Source organism: Gambusia affinis, linkage group LG12 (assembly GCF_019740435.1).
Source record: "Gambusia affinis linkage group LG12, SWU_Gaff_1.0, whole genome shotgun sequence".
Classification (NCBI taxonomy): Eukaryota; Metazoa; Chordata; class Actinopteri; order Cyprinodontiformes; family Poeciliidae; genus Gambusia; species Gambusia affinis.
The window spans coordinates 3,019,288-3,039,914 of record NC_057879.1 but is presented as its reverse complement, the minus strand read 5'-3'; the positions used below and the strand labels follow the sequence as shown (position 1 = coordinate 3,039,914).

The 20,627-nt window shown below is 39.7% G+C and overlaps 3 protein-coding genes across 3 annotated transcripts; 1 reads left to right on the top strand and 2 right to left on the bottom strand.

Annotated features, from left to right (window-relative positions):
• Positions 1-422: 422 nt before the first annotated feature.
• LOC122840585 (claudin-1-like) lies at positions 423-20,283 on the bottom strand. The gene is made up of 5 exons (XM_044133103.1): positions 20,192-20,283; positions 3,075-3,327; positions 1,794-1,958; positions 1,470-1,554; positions 423-649 (listed from the first exon to the last, which is right to left on the bottom strand). Exons 2-5 carry the CDS (start codon positions 3,295-3,297, stop codon positions 508-510), a joined length of 615 nt encoding a protein of 204 aa, XP_043989038.1. The 5' UTR covers positions 3,298-3,327; positions 20,192-20,283; the 3' UTR covers positions 423-507.
• Positions 4,762-7,445, top strand: zgc:153913 (carboxypeptidase N subunit 2). The gene is made up of 2 exons (XM_044133101.1): positions 4,762-5,145; positions 5,304-7,445. Exon 2 carries the CDS (start codon positions 5,309-5,311, stop codon positions 6,860-6,862), a length of 1,554 nt encoding a protein of 517 aa, XP_043989036.1. The 5' UTR covers positions 4,762-5,145; positions 5,304-5,308; the 3' UTR covers positions 6,863-7,445.
• Positions 15,873-20,283, bottom strand: LOC122840584 (transcription factor HES-1-like). Its single transcript, XM_044133102.1, has 5 exons — positions 20,192-20,283; positions 18,176-18,283; positions 17,986-18,081; positions 17,814-17,901; positions 15,873-16,462 (listed from the first exon to the last, which is right to left on the bottom strand). Exons 2-5 carry the CDS (start codon positions 18,281-18,283, stop codon positions 16,050-16,052), a joined length of 705 nt encoding a protein of 234 aa, XP_043989037.1. The 5' UTR covers positions 20,192-20,283; the 3' UTR covers positions 15,873-16,049.
• Positions 20,284-20,627: the final 344 nt, after the last annotated feature.

The following is a 20,627-nucleotide window of genomic DNA, read 5'->3' as shown; positions in this document are numbered from 1 at the left end:
ATTTGACAGCAAATAATATACTAATAAAAGTCTTATTTTAAGGATTTCTAGGCCTTTAAAAATCTAATGGTACATATTTACAACTTTGAAGATTGAAGATTTGCAAATTTATTTAAAAAAAAAAAATAAAAAATCTACTTTCCTTTTTCAAAGTATTGTTTTACACAGAAGGAGTCATTGATATTAACCTCACACTAAAACACTATGCAAATGGGTGGGGTAGAATCGGCAGTTTTGAGGCAGTTGACCAAAATCCCGGACGATTTTGAAATTTCCCCCGGACATTCTTTTAGGTCTGAAAAGTAGGACATGTCCGGGAAAAAGAGGACGTCTGGTCACCATTACAGTAAAACAAGTGGACGTCACGTAAAAACTCAAACAATAGTTTTGGATTTCCATCACGTTTGGACAAAACAAAGGCATAGAAAACATGCTGTTTATTGACATAGTGCTGTATATTCCGGTGGACTGGTGCCTGAGCAGAGGCTGCAGAGCCAGAGCTCCTCCTCACACGTAGCCGGACGGAGGGACGAGGCGGTCTTTCTCAGAGGAGCCCCTGTCTGAACACACGCAGCACAGGAAGCCCCCGCCAATGATGGACATGCAGGCCGCTCCCCATCCGACGTACAAGGCAGAGCCGAACTCATACCTGTGGATAACACAGATCACCGTGACGCCTCAACGCATGCGGTTTTAGACGTCTGAGCGCTGAACGATGATAAACAATGAACAACAGCACATCCAGTTGCAACACTGATGGTATGAGGATTTTATAAAAAGCTTTGCAAGACCCAGCTTTTATTTTGGCAGCCTACTTCCAGCTATCGACAAGTGAATTTGTAAATTAGCTAAATATTTGGCTAAGCTCTAAAAGTTTGGTTCAGAGCTAAATATTTAGCTTCAAACTAAAGATTTTGCTTGCTGACTAAATATCTAGTTAGAAGCTAAATATTTGTATTGTTGTTTACTACATGTTTAGTTTGTAAGAAAATATTTAATTTAGAGGTAAATATTGAGTAAAATAAATAAAGTTTAGCTATTAATAGAAACTAATATTATTTAGTTTATATCAGGCCACGAAAGTCATTTTGCAGCCTGAAATGACTTTGCACATATTTTAAGCTTTATTTTTGCCGTAACATAACTAATATAAACGTAGTTTAACAAACTAAGATTAGATTAACATTAAATCTACAGTTAATCTATCATTAACTTTAGACTTTCAGATTTCATGCCATCCATCCAACATCTAGAACTACTTATATAACTACTATGAGTAAGAAAACCTTACTTAGTTTACTAAATATCTCATTTGGAGTTTAATAATTAGTCTAGATATAAATATTTAGCTTTCTTACCAAATATTTGTGAGCTGAATATTTAATTTGGAGCTGAGTATTTAGCTTCATTTATTAAAACTCATCCGTTTCCTTGGAGCTTTCGGGGTGAATGAGTGAGGAGCTCCTTGCCTGGAGTTATTGGGAGATAATGGGCTGTACAAGTCCTGGGATATTCTGTGGCCGTACCAGGATGTTCCAATCAGGGCAATCACACCTGGGAAACCAGCAGCAAGGAAAGGCGACTCAGAATTCATTCTTCCATAATCCAGATTCAACTTGCCAAATTACAACAAAAGAATATAAAGTATTTCTAAAAAGCTAAAAGCTAAATGATTCATATTTTTATGAAGTCCCTCCAGGATATTTCAATGTGTTTTCTAGGCTTAAAATGACTTTGCACATTTTTAGGCTTTATTTTTGTCATAACACAACAAATTGTGTCGAGTCTCTCACCAGCTATAATGCAGATCACTCCTCCAACCACAGCCACCTTGGACTTCTGCTGCGGTTGTTCTGCCATACAGCCGGTGCACTCCAATCCCACCGCCGTCACCATCATGGAAACGAAGCAGAGCAAGATGGCTGCACACATGAGCGCCCTGGTCCCCTGTATGTTGGCTGGAGGCACACATTCAGGACGGAGGCCTTTAATTAGGACGTTTTATCCGCAGTAACATCGAGGAATGTTTCAGATTTTCAATCAAATGTTAGTATCAGACAAAATTTGACATAAAAGCTGTAGATTTTGAATGATGATGTTATTTATTAAGGGAAAAGAAAAACAATCTATTCCTCCCTGAAGTAAGTGACTGGTTGTGTCGTCGTTTTTGAGAACTTCCACTGAACAGGGCTTCTGACTCGCAGGTCTTTTCCATCACTTTGGAGAATAAACCAACACGTTGGAGTAAAGTTTTAATTCAGTCACATTAGAAATGATCATCTCCCATTGGCCATCAGATTGATCAAAACCAATAATCCTTCAACTTGAAAGACAACCTGAAAATTCTACGTTCCGTACTTTTACTCACTGTCTCAACAGTTAACATAATAAATAATTAATAAAAAAAATATTAATTTTTATTAATAATTAAATTAAAATTAATCATTTTAATTAACAGGTAAAATCCCATAGGGATTAATAGAGTATCTATCTATCTATCTATCTATCTATCTATCTATCTATCTATCTATCTATCTATCTATCTATCTATCTATCTATCTATCTAAAAACATGGCAAAAATATCTTGTTATAAGTGAAATAATTTGTCAGTGGAACTAATACTTTTTTCATCAATATTAAGGAATTATTGACTTAAAAAAAATTCCTATTTCTTGCTGAAAAGTGGTTTGTAACTTAGTTTTGTCTTATTTCAAGTGTATTTAGATATTTGCTCTGGAAACTAAACTTGGTAAGAGTTTGTGTTTTTGCAGTGCATTTCAGTGGAGGCCTTCTGTGATCAGAGAGCTGCTGCTATCTGGCAAACACGTCCCGGCTTCTCAGAGGTCCCAAAGCCATCAAAATGTCCCTGATGTTCAGTGGGACGTCTTTCATGCTTTCATGGTATATAGCCTGTATGTATTCCAAAATGAGGCATAAATCTACCATATTTTCATATAACACAGTTAAACGTAATTGTCCAAATTTTGGAATCAGCGTAAAACAAAACAGTTTGCTTTGCTTTGAAAGCTTGAAGTAAAACAATCTGACTGAGGAGGGCATCACTAAAACTTACGTGGCAGCTGAAGGAGCGAGTCGTGGATTTTACACTGAATCTGCCCGGTGCTCTGCCACACGCAGCTCTTCCACAGACCCTCATACATCGCCTGAGCCGTGATGATGTTGCTCCCCATGATCGACAAAGCTTTCCACTCCACCATGGCCGTGCATACTATCGTCCCAACGAAGCCGAGGAAGGCCAGGGAGAAGCCCAGGAGCTGGATTCCAGAGTTTGGCATTTTTTGACCTTTAGAAGGATGAAACAAATGCTGTGAAGTAGAGAGAGAAAGATTTTAAAGACGGGAACCTGGCTTGATGTTCTTTACCTGTGGAACACGGAAAGAAACAAGAAAAAAACAACAGGTATGCAGCTCTGCATCCCCTCGGGAATAACCTGGAGGAAAAGGGAGGATCCAGGACTCTCACTGCCTTTCATCCAGTGAAGAAGAAAAATGGTGTCACTATGTGGACCTGAGCTTCCACTGCAATGAAGGGAATTACTTAAAATCCTTTAACTGGAGGAAAAGACAATAAAATATCATTCAGACATAAGTGGGGTTTGCTGCACAATCTCCAAAGTCTCTGCAATTAGAAGAGAATTAATAGAATATCATTAAAATTAAAACCTTAACATATCACAAACACATAGATTTAATATGCAGAGTAATTTATTTCTCAGTATTTTGACAGTTATTGATTACAGATAAATGAAAACACAAAATTCTGATTCTTTGTAGAATCAAGTGTTATATAAGTCCATATTTATATATATATCTTTACTGTATGAATGTTATATTATATTGTGATCTGAATAGCCGTAGGGAAGACTGATTGGTTCTGCTCTTATCAGGTCTGATTTGGTCTTCATCAATCTGAGGAAACAAACGTTATATATGGGGTTCCTCAAGGCTCTGTTCTCAGCCCCGTTTATTTTACTGTGTTCTATCCTCTGCTGATCTCCTCCATACCTCCCTGCATTAAAGCAATAATTCATGTTAAAGGAGCCCAGACCAAGCACTAAGGAGATAATATTGTATTATCTACATACTTTTAAGAGGGCCTATCATATTAAAATCTTTCAGTTGTATGTAGTATTAAGTTTTTCTGAATAACTTAAATTAGCAGTAAAATATATCTATCAAAATACCCCAAATTAGGGCTGCAAACTATGATTATTTTGCTAATCTTGTATTCTGACAATTTAGTAATTAGATTTAAAAAATGTCAAAAATAGATGTAAAATGAAATTTAACAAATATTTAATTTTCTCTTTTAAATAAAAAAGACACTTTTAACAGCCTAAAAGGCAATAACAGAATGTGTTTAGTGAATCATTGATCATTTGTAGAAAAGGAAGCATCTACAGCTAAAAAATATATAATAATAATAAATATCAACATGTGGAAACATCAACTCTTTCCGCTGGACTTAATATCAATGCAGTTTGGGGCTGATCTTTGTTTTTTGGATTAGCCCATTAGCAATTAAATAGTAAAATGTGCTTATAGTATTTTTATTTATTAATATTTTTTTTTTTACAGAATTTGAACCAGGTGAAAATAAAACTGAGAAGTTCTGGATAGAATACATTTACAGACAAAAAAAAAAAAAAAAAGGTTTTTCATCTGAATACTAAATTAGATGTTGATTATTTCAATAATTGATTCATCTGATTAATTTTTTCAGCCCTACTCAGCATCAATATCCATGAATACTGGAACTATTATCAGGTTTTCTATTTTAACTGAATTATTGACATAAATAGATTTCTTGACGTAATCATGACGTAACCTGGGACTATAATCTGACACACTGAGAAAACCCCTTTCTCTTGAATCTGTTTGCTTTGTTGTACTAAACCTCTGAGTTTTGTTTTGTTTTGTTTTGTTTGTTTTTGCTGACAGTCCAATTATCTCAGCAGGAACTTTTTGTGACGTTGGTCTGATGAAATCGTAGCAGCTCCCTGTCTGCCGTCCAAAGGTTTTTATCTCTCCTAAGTCAGGCTTGTTGTTTGCAGTCTGCGTCAGCTGCTTTGCCGATCCACCCACACATTTATCTCAGTGCTATGGGATCTCCGTAACACACAGGTATGTTGGAGTTCTTTTGACTTTTATTGGAAAAGTCGGGTTCTTTTGTGATTGAATTGTCGGTGAACAGAAATTGTGGCCGTTTAATCTATCCACCCCCATCAAATGTCTTTAAATCTGTCATTTTACATTCTTCCTTCACATTTTTGTTTTTGCAGTAACCATGGACAGACAGTTGGGTCGGACTCTCCTGGTGCTGCTTCTCTGCCATATAGGCAACGGCGCCTGTCCGTACAAATGCCAGTGCTTCACTGAGCTTCAAGTGCTGTGTGCCGATGAGAGGATGTCGACTTTACCCAGGGTCTCCACACAGGTCAGGGAGGTTATTATAATGACATCCTCCTTGGCGTACCTCTTTTCCCACTCGCTGATGGAGAGCCCACAGCTCACCAAGCTCATCTTCCTAAACAATGCCCTGAGAAGTATCCACTTGAGCTCGTTTGAGCATCTGACCGAGCTCCAGGAGCTGGAGATCAGCGGGAATCCCCTGCTGGATCACCTCTACCTGGGAACCTTCTCCAAGCAGGAGAAGCTAACCAAACTGCTGCTCAACTACAACAGCCTGAAAACAATACTTCCTGGGCTGTTTGACCCTCTGATGCAGCTGGAGGTTCTGCAGATGAAGAGCAACGTGTTGTCAGATCTACCTCCGTTCCTTTTCCGGAACCTCAGCTCGCTGCGCGTTCTTGATCTCTCCCAAAACAGAATCCAAGAAGTCACAGGAGAGACCTTTTCTGGCCTGGCCAGTTTGGAGATTCTGAAGTTGGGCAACAACCTCATTGGCAACCTCACGTCTGACACGTTCCGCAACACCTCGCAGCTCACCGAGCTTCACCTAGAGTGGAACGGGATAGCGCAGCTCGACGACAGCGTCTTCTCTGCATTGGCAAACCTGAGTGTGCTGAACCTTCGGGGGAACCGCCTGACAGCCTTCACTGATAAAGTCTTCGGAGGGGAGCCGACAAATCTACAGGAGCTGAACCTCAAAGGCAACAGACTGACTGAGTTGTCTCTGGAGAGCCTGAGCTCACTGACAGATCTCACGTTGTCGAACAACCAGCTTTCCAGCCTCACAGAAAACCTTTTCAGAAATCTAACCTACTTGGAGAGCCTGGACCTGTCTGACAACCAGCTCACCTCTCTGCCTGAAGGGATCTTTAAAGACCTGTTGAGCATCGAGGCAATCAACCTCCACAATAACACCCTGACTGAGCTGGACTCCAAACTGTTTCAGGACCAGATTTTACTTAAGAGGCTCTACCTCTCCGACAACCAGCTGGAGATGCTCCGGCTGGGACTTTTCGATCATTTTATCTTGCGGCCAACGGTGAGGCTTCATGGGAACCCCTGGAGGTGCGAATGCCAGCTGTGGTACCTTCACGACTGGCTAATGCAGAACTTACAGCACGTGGAGCTGTCGGACCTGGTGGCCTGCGAGAGGCCGGACTCTCTGAGGAAACGAACCCTGGTTTCCATCAGCAGGGATCAGTTGGTCTGTCACCTGCCGGCAGACCGGATGCCTGAGCCAAACTCCTGCAGCCTGCAAATATCTAACGGCACCGTGGTCGTCAGGTGCAGCGTGGAAAAGTGCTCTCCCCTGACGGTTAAAGTGCAGTTTCAAGAGGAAAATGGTGAATTTAGGGAGCACATTTTGGAAAAAGAGTCTGATAAAGCTCAATGTAGCAATGAGACGCTAAGAGAGAGCACCATTGATTAGCTTCAAGGACTTTGTCCAGAGAGCAAATTCTTTCTTCACACCAGGGGTCGATAAAGTTTCCTGACTTTTAGTCAGCACTGTAAGCAAATATCTGACCCACCGACTGTTAACCAGCATGAAGAAATACTGCTAGACGACAGAGTGTGGATGCTGCTCTATTTGTGCAAACTTCAGCTAGTTTTTTTAATTTTTTTATATAAGGTCCTGCAGTGACATAAAAGAACGAGTACTGATAAAACATAAAAACTCTGCCATGCATATGTATTTACTCAGATGCCCCTAAATAAAATTTAGTGCAACAAAATGTCATCAGAAGTCATCCAATCACAAAAGTCCATCTGTGTGTAATTTAATCGTGGAAACTTTTGCTCCAATGAGCTAATATCTGAGCTACCATTTCGCTCAGAACTTCAGCATTTTTAATTTTTGTTAATTTTTTGCTAAGCTTGAAAACATTTGCAGCGCTTAATTTCCCAAGTTTATTTTACGGAAAATAAACTTGAAATAAAATCTAACTTAAAATCTTTTTTTGTGAACTTCCAGGTGAATACATTTTGACATCGGAATAAAAAATAAAACTCTTGTTTGACTTGTGTCTTTAATTTTATCATTATGCAGGAGTTGCTACTTTTCTAAAATTCAGTGGCATAAATTGGACAAAAAAAAAAAAAGAGGATGTTTAAGAAATTATGAACAATTTTAAATCCTGGAATTACTCAAAACTAGAAGATCTGAGCACTGATTCATTGGCAAACCAAGTTGCCCAAAGACTGTGTAAAAAACACTGCAGATTGGTTTTATCTCATACACCAAACAAATATTGATGCAAGTTAAATCCTGTACGTTTTTGACCAACTGTGAACTCTGACCCTGAAAAATCTGAAACATTTTGGAGCAGAAACATCTGCTGGACATCTGTGTTGAAGTTTTGGTTATGGACGTTTATGAAGTCTTCAAGTACTTAGACGTTTATGTTCATGCTAACTTTTTGTTTTGCTTACCACATGTTTTTGATTCATAGTTTCGTAGTATCCACAGAGACTGACCGGTCGTCCTGTGGTCATTCCTCTGGTCCTGAAGACTCAGACATATGCACATAGTGGCATATGTCAAGAGGAGGTTCCCCCTTTGCACAGCAAGGCACACAGATGGCTACACCTTGAATACAGCACTTACTGGTGGTTAACAAGGGTCAACTGGCAGGGGGTCAATTAGCTCTTCAATGTGATGTGAATGGCATCACATTAACCAGGACAAAAACAAGCTGAAGCAGTCAGATTTCCAAAGCTCTGATTGGATCGCCTGAACTGAAACTAATTGTCACTCATCTGAAACTATTGATTTAGATAACGGGACGAATGTGGGCTGTAAATATTAAATTAGACTAAATTACAGTCAGTTCAAGTTTATTTGCATAGCAAATTTAAGCAACCAGGCAGTTAAAAATGCTTTACACCTTAAAAACAATAAAACACTTAGAACCAATATGCAAGTATGAATAGGTAAACAAAACCACAATTAGTGATGTAAGTGTTATAATTAATTTAGTAGACATACAAATCAATCATGCTGACAATCATTGTCTGTAACTGTTTACCCATGCAGGGTCACTAGATAGCTTGTGAAGCTCTCCAGGAGTTCTTAAAGGGGCAGTAATATGTATTTTCCAAGCACATAGTGGCATTTTACAGCATTATTAAGTTTCAAGTTCAGTCATTAAGAAAATGCTGCATATGTCAAAAATAAGTTAAAAAAATTTACTTTGCGATTTAATGCTTTGAAATTTGCTTCTGTCCCTTTAAGAAGCTCCTGCTCTGTCCGACATTCCATCTTCATCACTTAATGTTTTTGCCAGTAAGCCTTTAACAGCATCCTTAGGAGGACTGGATTGAGAAGTAGTTCCTATGATAAGCTATGGAGACGAGCAGCTCCACCAGACGTTTGCTAATTGCTGCTGCCGCTAGTCTGAGGGAGCTGGGTGGGGGAGGGGTGGAGGAGAGCTGCTCTGTGAGGGGGAAGCTCAGTGGGAGACTGCAGCTTCAAGAGGAGCTCTATGAGAGCAGCCACCCTGAATGGTTGCCATGGGAGATTGAAGGATTTCTCAAACATGCATTAAAGAATCATGACAACACTCCAGGTATGTTTTCAAAGAAGGGATAACGTTATAACATTATGTAAAACTCAAAAATGTTGATTTTAATGAATATTCTTCCTTATAAGCAAAGTAGACGTTACATTCAAGGTTGCCAGTTCATTACAGGCCAACACAGAGACAAACACTACTGGCAGTTTGGAGAGCTCAATTGACCTAGCCGTCATGTTTTTGGATTGTGGGAGGAAGTATCTGAGAACACAAGCATGCAGGGAGAACAAACTCAAGTAGAAAGATCCTGGCTGGGATTCAGACTGAGGAACGTCTTACCAAGGCCAGATGACAGCCTGCCTTTATGCACGGTCACATTCAGTAAAACACAATATGTGTTCCAATGAGGCTCGTTTGTCAAATTAAAAGTATCTTTGAAAATAATATCCTAGAAATAGGCATTAAATATGCCACTCAGCTCCTTCAGACTAGTGGCAGCAGCAATTAGCAAACACCTGGTGGAACGGCAAGTCTCCATATTTCTCCATAGATGTATAAAAATAAAAATAAAATGTTTTTTTTTATACATCTAATGTATTGTTGTATGATTGGAGCAAAATACTGGAATGGAATCCTATTCTTTGACCTCACCTTTCCAAGAAAAAATTTTAAACCCATTACAAAACTTTGAATTATTTTAGTTCCTCAGTGCAAATTTGCCCTGATACCCATCAATCTGACCCAGTAGATCCCAAGTAGACCCAGTAAAGTGCATTGCAGTCTGTGGTGGTAAACGGGCAAATGTGAAACAGTTCAAGAGGAATGGATGCTTTCTCAAGACACAGTACACTGGAATAACTTGAGACACTAATGGAGTCATCCTTAATCCCCTATCACCTGCCAGTAAGGACCAGTGTCTCCCAGAGCTCAGTGAACAGAGGCAGCGCCTGGGTGCCTCCCTGTGAGGGAGGAGGACAATCTGCTGTGAGATCACATCTCTTTATCCTGTGCACTGAGATTTTTTTTACAGCAGGACTCCACGCTCTGAACAGATTGAAAAGGAAAGAAACAGGGGAGGAGACTTTATCTGTCCAGAACAATACAAAGCACCAGGGTGGAGAGGTTGGGGGTAGAGGGGGATTCCCACAGTGTTCAGACTGACCAGGGAACATAGAGGTGGAGAGGGCAAGCCGCGCTCCTCAGGACGAGGAGTAAAGGTCAGCAAAGGCCCAGTGCCTGGAGGCTGGGGTGGAAGGAGGGGGGAAGAACTGTGATCAGAAGATCTGAAATAACTCAAGACAGCGTCCACATTACCAACTTGTTGTCTAAAAATTAAAAATGCATTAAAGGAGCAGGATTGTGTGTTTTCTAGGCACATAGTGCCACTTTATAGCACAATCAAGTTTACCCTAAGCTGTTACGAAAATGCTGAATATATCAAATAAGACTTAAAAGAAATTTAACTTTGTAATTTAATGCCTGGAATTTGGGCGTCTGTCTTTTTAAAGACTCCTGCTCTTTCTAAAACTCTGCCTTCAGGGAGTTATCAAAACAATGCCTTTGTATTAACACTTTAGCATAATTTTTACAAGTGAAGTAGCTCATATAATGAGTTCAGTGGCTGTCCCGTCCCACCAGGTGTTTGCTAATAGCTGCTGGATGGTCTGCCAACAACTGAGACAATAACACTGAGAGGGGCAGTAAAGGTGAATACGAGCTCTTTGTGGTGGAAGCCTGGAAACTGCAGCTCAGAGGAGGAGCTTTGTTCTCGAAGGCGGGGCTAGGTTCACCCAGATGTTTTACACAGCTGGGTGGTTGCCGCAAGAGATTACAGGATTTCTCAAACATGCATGAAAGGATCATAGCAACATTCAAGGTTTGTTTTTGATGTGGGAATAACATTATAACACGATATAAAGCTCTAAAAAGTTGATTTTACATACTGCACCTTTAAGAATATCCAGCGCGACATTATGATACCGCAGGAACGTGAAGATCCTTTAAGGGGTTTTGGTCAGTACTTTATCACTTTATCTAAAAAATAAGGCATTAAGGTTAACACTAAAAGTATTCTTCCTCTCAGCATCATTGAAATAATTTCATCCAGATGTGAAATGATTCCCAAGACAAGTTCCTATTGGGTAGGTAGGTGCCTATTAGCTCCACTCTCTTACCCAATGAGAGGACGACACTCATTCCTCCATGATACAATGACCCAAACATCTCAAGAACACAAACGGGCCGTTTTGCCCCCTCAGACTGGGAGCCTTGCTTACAAACAGAGGTCACGATTTCCCCCTCCAGGCATCCAGACCCCTGGATCTAAGCTAAACTGGGGTTGGTGACCAAATTAAGAACAGCTGACCTGATGTGGGTGTTAAGTGGACGCGGCGATGTCACCATAATGGTAATCTGTCATCGTACTGGTTCGCTGGCCTTTGTCGTGTCCATCGCAATTGGAACACAACAACAGGCTATAAGCTCCTTATCATCACATTACAATTATTGAGGAACTATAGCCTTCAGAAAGAAGAACTATGACCTTCTGAATCATGCTCTCCAAAAAGCGAGCCTCGTTTTGTTTTGAGCCTCCCAGATGGAGAGGGTTTTATTATGCATACATGCAGGCGGCATTGTCTAGAAGTAGTAGTTCTAGCAGAGAGCGAGTGCAACACTGAGTGGTTTATTTGCCACCAAACATCTGAAATACCTCCCACACTTAAGCTACCAACTGCATAAGTAATTTCTGAAGAGGCTATTGTGAGACATAAAAATATAGCCGCGCATAAGTATCAGATATACTAGCTTATAGCGTTTACACCTTCATTTTTGGTACTTTGCAGAAGCATTCATACCCCTTGGGTTTTTCCTACTTATGTTACAACCACAAGTCTTCAGTGTTTTTCATTATTTTATGTGATAGACCAGCTTGATCATGGCCAGATTTACAACCTGGCACCAAAATCTGGAGAAACCTGGCTACACAAAATTCTTCTACTAATGTAAATTGCAAGACATTATTGAGTGGTTCTATAGAGAAACTGATGCATGGCAGGTTTAATGCAGTAGCTCCATGTTGTTCCCAAAGAAATTGGTATAACTTCATTATTTTAAAATAGTTTAGTGTTGTAAACATTCATAAAAATCCAAAAATGTTAATACAATTAATCTGGTATGGGCTTATGTGAGCACAATGCATAACACACATTCATTAAAACAAACAAACAAAAAAAGTCTTTGGGCACCCCTCAAAATTGTTTTCCTGGGCAACTGCCTTTTCTAAATTTTGGCTCAGATGATGATCCGTGGTTTTCAAAATCACTAATAAAAATAGGAAAAGACCCGAACCAAGACCCAAGACCAGATAATTCACTTCATTTCTGTTTACTTAAAACAATTTCAAAACTCTATCATGCTGTTTCACAGCTATCCTGCAAAGCTCAATGATATTCATAATGCAACCAGTTAGTGTAATTGGAAAGTGGGACAGCAAATGAGTCAGAACAGATTTTGATCTACAAGAATCATTTTTGGTGTTTTCTACAGGAGGAATCCTCCTTCAAAAAAATAAACATTATTCGGAAGATGAAAGGTGTGTGTGTGAAATTTTCCTGTCGCACGTCAGTGGGATTGTAAATTTGCTGTCGGAAGCTTCTCCTCCACTTCTAAGTTTTAATTTCAAAAAGAATAGAAAGAAATATTGTTGTAATTGGAGTCAAAGGACAAAGAGTACTGTTCATTCACCATTGATACAGAGTGCATAATATATGCGCTACTGTGATGTGAACCTCTGCCTACTGCGACCCCCATCAAGTACCAGTACTCTAAGAACAATTCACCCAGAGAGGTGGAGGCAGCAGAGGTTTCCGGTGTGTGTCACAGAGAAACCATCACCGTCCACTCGCCGATTCTAAGAGGACACCATCAATCACGGAGCGGACGGAAGGGGCGGGCCCTTCCCAGCTTCATGTTTACCATGCTAATGTTCACGACTGGGACAGTACTGCTTCCCCAAAAAGAGTTCAATTAGGTAGGGGAGGGGAGACAAGTAAAAGGTGATCAGGCACAACCTGGCGCAAATGAATATACGTCTCTGAAGGCTGCTCAACTCTTCTGTGACATAGCTAAGTAAACTGTCAGCGTCTTAATGGGTCTACTTCTGTGAAGAGCACAGCGTGGCCTGGTTAGTTCTTGAGAAAGCCTTTAGGCACAGGACCTCAGGGAGCAAGCAACAATAAGCCTTCTTTACCATGGTGAAAGTGACAGCATGGTCCTCCCCCTCCCTGCTATTAAACCTTTTCTTGGATAAACAAGTGGAAGGCCCTTTATGAAGATGGAGAGGGTCACAATGAGAGGAGCCACTGAGTGGGGCCCGTCTTTGTTTTTGGGTTTCGGAGGGTCTTCCCAAAGGATGTGATAAGTGGAGGGGCTCTCGTTTTGTCTTTGAGTTCTCTTTACTGTCAGGGATCTTCTCGGCTTAACTAAAACAACACAAAGTTAAGTTCTGGGTTTTAATATCTGTTGAGGTGAAACAGATGTCTTTGGATCAGCACTTTAACAGAAAGCCAGAATGAAGCTAATATAAACAGAGCCCAGATGGGCCCAATTGTGGTGTTTCCATTTAATAAGAGGCACAATAAAAATCACACATGAATAATCAATAAGTAATTTAAAAAGTGCAGCACCAACATCCTCAAACTATTTCCTGTCGTCTTCTTCTTTGTGGTTTGGGCCAGGGGCAACATCCGGTGTTTGATTACGTGACTCCTGATGCAAAATGGATTTCAATTGCAGTTTTCCAAAATAAACCAATTTTGATACAGTCAAAAAAGCACCTCATCCTCATTTTTTAAATATCCATTGACTTAATTTATCTTGAAATGTCAAGTTGTGCAATTATGGTCAAAGGAAAAACAGCTTGTAGTTGGTGTAAACTGAGGTATAGTCAGGACCAATCGACTATTTTCCAGGTATGGATCAATGCTTGGTCAGTATGAAACATCCTCAATATAGAAACAAAGTGGTGCATGGTCAGCACAAAACATCCTTTAGGTTTGAATCCATGTATGTTGCCCAAGGAGAAGGACTGGGGCCATGATGTGGAGCATCAATTCACAACACATCATCTGAAGGCACTTTACAAAAACAGTCATGTCAGTCCAGTCATACAAACCTTCCAACTGAATCCAGTTATCAAACAGTGCAGTCAAGTTCAGTTTATTGTACAAATTGGTTAAAACGTTTACTGAGAGCCCACAAGGAAGCTGGTTGTTGTTTTGAGCTCAAATTAAAATTTTGACAACTACAAAGGTCTGTCACATCTTAAAAATATTGCCTGAAAGAAGAGTTTTATGTTAAAAAAGGACAGGAAAACAGGTGCATGCCTTTATTTTCAGTAGATTAATGATACACTAGTATATGTAAAAAATCAGCTCCAGCTCTGGATAAGCTGGAGCTGAAGCCAGAGTTCTGACCAACACCAGGAAAATAGATCATATCTCTCCAGTTCTTAAAACACTGCAGTGGTTCTCCGTTTGTAAAAGACTAGATCTTAAAATTCCGCTATTGTTCTATAGAGCAAAACTTTGGAGTCTCAAGTATGAACTATGTACACGCCTAAACATTCAGGTACCTGCTTACTCAGTATTCCCAGGACATGTTCCATCCCAGGACACTCCTAAACTCTGGACAAACTCCCTGAAAACCTGAGAAATCAAAATGTTGGTTCCTGTACATTTATCTCTTATGCATTGCTGTGATGCTTATACTTTATTTTTTCTTTGCTTATCTTCCGATATCCTGGAAAGCACTTTGGAATGCACTGTGTATGAATGGGTGCCATAGAAGTAAACTTGCCTTGCCTATAAATCTGGAGTGTTTGCACCAATATGAGAGGATGATGCACGTCTTCTAGTGATGATAATACCATTTTTAGAATGAATCCACCTTTAAAGGTAATGAATCTCTTTTATTTTAGAGTGAAGTGGGAAATAAATTTTGCCTATCTGAATTCTGAGAACATCCCCTTTTACTGCCACCTATCGGTATGTTTGGTGTATTACTAGTGGTGTCCACACGGGGCAAGATCGTCAAGCTGAAAGTGCTTGGGAGCCACAAAAAATAAGATTTTTCCACAAGGACATGGCTTCAGCCACCCTATTTTTGAAAAACATTTGCTATGTTTAGGAAAGATCAATAAATCAATTAACTGCAGCCTTGCATGAATCCAGCTCTGAGTTTGAGTAAAGGTAAATGGATTTTGTAACCCTGTTTACTATCAATTTAAAAAGAAAGTAAAAACCATGACTTTTAGAAGATGAATACTTTGTGCTCAACCTAATATAAAATGATTTAAATTTGCCAATAAAAAAAGAAATTACTTGAGTTTGGCCTGGCAGTGATTTGCACCTTTCTCTCAAACTGTGGATCTGAGACCAAACAAAATCAGTCAAGAGGCACACAATCTGCACTGTAGACATCTCTAAACCGTCACTCTTGTGATTTTGAGCTCAGCTGACTTTAGTTGGTCTGATACATCCTGTAGGCCGTGATCCCTCAGAAACCAGTCTATTGGTGGGAACACCTTGTCTTTCCAGGATCTGTGCAGACAGTGTTATGTAGAATCCCCAGCCTAATATTCAGGACAGATGTAAGGACGGCCAGCCTAAAGATAGATGACCCTTAGACCGACCCTGCTGAGCCGGTGTCTTATAAACATAAACTCAGATTTTGAACCCTTTTGAGTCAAGCTTCGTCAACTTGAACACGACAAGAACCGTTTTAGAATCTTTACCTCTTTAAAGAAATATTTAATCCAGCCAGAAAACTGAGTTAATAAAGTGTGGGGAGAGAATAAATGAAAATAATATGGTCAGATGGCTATTCTTTTTAAATAACACATCTTTTACATTTTATAAACACATTTTATTTATTTATGTACAGGCAGTGCTTTAAAGAACAATCAGCATTTTATATGTCGACTAAAATCTCTTCCCAATACAAATGTAGATAAAAGAATCTGTTAAGAAATATTCCCTAAAGTATTTACAAAATGTACAATAGGATTCATTGTCTTATTGTCAATTTTTTCCCCCTCCATGGTTCCTACCATGGTCTCCACACAGAGTCTGAGGTGACAGCAGGTGCGACAGGTGACACATGATGGCTGTTTTGTACACTCAGAGGTGTGAGAGCTGCGCCGGGAATAAGAAACGCAAAGTGTCCGTGTGGAGATGTCACCACCTGGAAGCCTCCGTACAGTTTCATGGCTTCGGGGGACAGTGAGCCGCCCTTGAGGGGCGCGGTGATCTGTGTACTGCTGGTCTGTCCCAGGTCGCCCAGGTGAGGTCCATACAGGTTAATCTGGGTCACACAGGCCGCCAGGTGGCCGAGGAGGCGAGTCCTCACCTCGGCCGTGACCCCTTCACATGTGGACAGGAAACGGGTAACCTCTCCGACGCACTCGCTGAATCCAGCTCGGTACTTCCCCAGGATGGATGGGTCTATGTTTAAAGCCGCTAGAGAAGAAGAAAGAATTTTAGGAAATGGAAAGAAGGGCAAACAACCTAAGACATATCAAACACATAAAACCCAAAACCAGGCAGAAAGGAGGCTGTTGTGGAGGCTTTTATATATTAGACATTGATTTAGCTTTATTTTCATCAAGCTACTGGTAAATCTAATGTTTAACGATGCTGGTTTGGTCAGCAGTTATTCATCGTGTGAAGTGTCCAACATTAAGGCTGATATGCTTTTATGTGACGTGTGTGAATGAATATAACAACTTTGTAAACGTTTAGTACGGTCATAAAATCTGTGGTTAAGAAAGCTCAAGTTTTGGAACAGTTTTAGTTTGTGTCCACCTTTTAACTAATTTAGAAATGATATTCAATATTCATTATGATGAAGTCAAGATTAGGATGCTGAGGTTTATAACACTGAAAAAAATGACACATGAATGCACTAATGAGTGCAGCTGTAAAACTTTCATTTTAATTTCAATAATCAAGTGTATTTATCTTTATGAGCCTAAACGTTTAAATGCATGATATGATTCTGGCTACAGAAATCTTAAACATGTGGCGTTATCCAGTCGCTAGTCCAGACATTTTGGACTTCCATTAGATTAAAAAAATATAAATTGTCACATATTGCAAATATCTACAATTGAAGTCGTTCTAAAAAAACAATAATAGTCCCACGCTAATTTACTGGAATAATTAAACTACTCATTTACAGTCATACTCAATAAATTGGAATATTGTTAAAAAGTTTATTTCACCTCGATTTACTAGGTGAAATGTGTTGTATCGATTAATTACAACCATTATCCTTTAAAACCTTTAATTTTTGCTAATTATGATTTTCTTACAGTACACTCAACCAACATTTTAAGAGCAAAAAGAGGTTGTTTCATGTTTCATATTAAACACATGAAAAGTATGTTTAATACCTGTATAAAGGTTCATTTCAAAAGGTATGTTTAATCTGACAAGACTCATTGGAAGGCATATTCTAATTTACTGAATATGACTAAGTATAATGTCTGAATTAATTAGATGTAAAACCAAGTCAAATTAATAGCCTAATTAGTTTATTTTGTAGCTGTTAAACTTGCACAATTTCTAGAACAAATGCTGGATGAAATATATCCAAATAAAAAAAGATATGTAAATTGTTACAGCAGTTTAATTGGTAAAATTTTGACCGTTCTTTTTTTTTTTCCTGTTAGTGTGCTTTTCTTAACTCTGTAATTAATGTCTCTTCTTGGCAACATTTTCACAGTCAAAAAGTACACATAGCCTACTGTAGATACCAGAGATGAATTATTAACACCAACCTAAAACCGGAGTGACTGAGCTGACATACCTGTCATCTGAAGCCGCTGGAGGTTCCTCAGGTGCTTTACCGTCATCTCCAGGATGTCGGCCTTCTCCAGCTTGGAGTGCCTGGAGCTCTTCAGACAAAAACAGAGCAGCTGTGTTTAAAACTCTCATTACATTCGGAGAAGTCATTGACTGTTGCTCGCTCAGACTCTTACGTCTTTCTTGAGCGCGTCCAGGATGAGGGTCTTCAGCTGACCCAGGCTCTCATTGATGCGCGCGCGTCGCCGCTTCTCCATGATTGGCTTGGAGGACTTCCACGAGCAGGTAAAAATACAGTTAGTGTTGTTTTTAGGGTATAAAAGTTATTACAAGTATAACTAAAATGATTGCGCTCAGAAAGCCTACCTTTCTGTTCTCTGACAGAGTGCGGGGTTTCCCTGGGGTAGAGTCGCCTCTTGCCGGAACAGCCGCAACGCCAGACGGAGATGCTCTTTCGAAAGTACCGGCTGGCATCTTCGGATTCGCACGAGAGTGAAAAACAACGGAAAAGTAAACGGCCGAGAGTCCCGCCGTCTCCTGGCAGCTCTCAGGGTAGCTAGCTGACTATAAAAAAATGACAGCAGTCCGAGCTGTCTCCGAGCCAAACTGCAGCACTCCAGACACAAGCGCTTCTGCTCGGTATTTATACAATCGCAGCATGCACGCGAGCGGCTCGTGTGACACGTCGGGGTTCCCTCCGCTTGTCCAATAAGCGCGCGGGATACGGTGCCGAGCAGGCGAGGGCTCGTGCGGCAAGGCGCTCTTATTGGCTACCTGTCCGGTAACTAATAAATATACATAAGCTTGCAAAGTCACAGTTGGAAGCTTTAAAAAACCCCGATGAGCCAACCAGCCTTGTGAAAAGCGAAAGATAAAAACAATCCTGAAGTAAATGTGCTACTTTTCATCTGTTTCAGATCGTGGTTACATCATTATAAATAAGTCACCCATTTTTTCCACATTCTCCAAATAGAACAATGGTCTTAGGGAGAGAAATTCATTCATGGTTACATAAACCCACAAACGTTAATTATAATTTTTCATAATTTTATGTCAAAAACTATCTCATCATAGTTGTACATAATTCTGAAGTCGATAAAGTCAACTACGGCTTTGCAAATTAAAAAATAACACCAAAAAGAAATCTGAAAAGTGTGTCATAACTTGATATTCAGCTTTCAGTTTTTTTTTCTACCGTGGCCATCGGACTTTCTGCTATTCTATAAGGCAAGGGTGTCAAACTCCAGTCCTCAAGGGCCACTGTTCTGCAACTTTTAGATGTGCCTCTGCTGCACCACACCTGAGTAGAATAATTAGGTCTTTAGCAAGGCTCTGGAGAACTGATCTACACAAGGAGGAGGTAATTAAACCATTTCATTCCAGTGTTTCCTACCTGAGGTACATCTGAAAACTGCAGGACGGTGGCCTTTGAGGACTGGAGTTTGATATCTGTGTTATAAGGCTTTTTTTGAGGTTTATCCACATGTTAATATCTCGTTGTGAAATATCTGAACTTTTATATCTTTTTCTTTAGGATAGAAATACACCGCAGACCTATGATACAAACAGAAACTTTCCGTAAGAAAGAAATAAATAAAAAATACATAAAAATATTTGGACTTTTTCTGAGTTATTATTGTGGGGTAGTGAGTCATCTGACAGTTTTGATTGTGTCTCTTTTGTGTTGGTCTGAATGGTTAATAAAGGGCCGTTTTCATGTACAGTTCCATCTCAACCATGTACAAACACATATAAACAAGCAGTGAATAAATCGATTTTCAATCAGTTCTTTGCATCAAAGAGTTGATAATACCCACGTTTTCACTGAGGATCTTTAGATGTGTATATATTTGAAATTTGAAATTGACATCTGTGACCATGTACAAAATAGAGCAGTAAGAACATTGCGAGGGAACGCAAAAAATTTGCGGGGGAATGCAAAAAAGTAAAAAATAAATAAAAATTCCCTATGTGCCACGGAAGCCTTCATACTTTCTAACGTTTGATCCAGCAGCAGATATTACAAATATGGACGTTCAAAGATCAGCAAACAGGACTTAAGCCCGTCCAACCACATTACATCAGAACGGCCATATTATATCCAGCAAACATTTCAACCAAATGTTAACATTAGAACAGCAGCAGAAACCCAAAAGCAGTCATTATTATTAACGATTTCTAAAAAAGAAATCTTAGCAACATTTACCCAGAGCGGTATTAGCATTGTAACTGCAATAAAAGCATCATATAAACCACGGCAACGTTCATAACTGATTACTAACAGATGATAGCAGCTGACGAAAAATGAACAGAAAAAAAGAGCAGAGCAATATGGTTGCTAAAACTTATAAAGCACTATGAGCAACAGAAGCTATAGCTTACTGGCCATCTGGAACAATCTTTTGTACTGTCATTGAAGGTGAAGAATTCTGTCTAAGCCTCCCTCCTCGACTGCCATCGTCGCCATTACGAACTTTATCCCCATAGCAACCCAAAAACGTTCCGGCATCTGCTAAGCAGGGCGAAATTCCCTGCTTATTAAATTCAGCGATGCTGATTGGTCGAATGTTTACCATTTTTTCCCTAAAAACCTCACATGATTGGCTATTTAGCTCCATTTCTGGAACAGACAGGAGTTTGTCAGAGAAAAATCACTGTTGAGCGAGAGGTGGAAATGTTGTGCGAATAATTCAGATTACATTCAGGCACATACTATTAAGATTAAAATACGCTAAATAATTTTTTTTTTAAATTAAGTTTCTTTGTCATTTTTAGATTCCCCACCTCCTCCTTGTTAGGGAGCCCGGCGGCCCAGGGA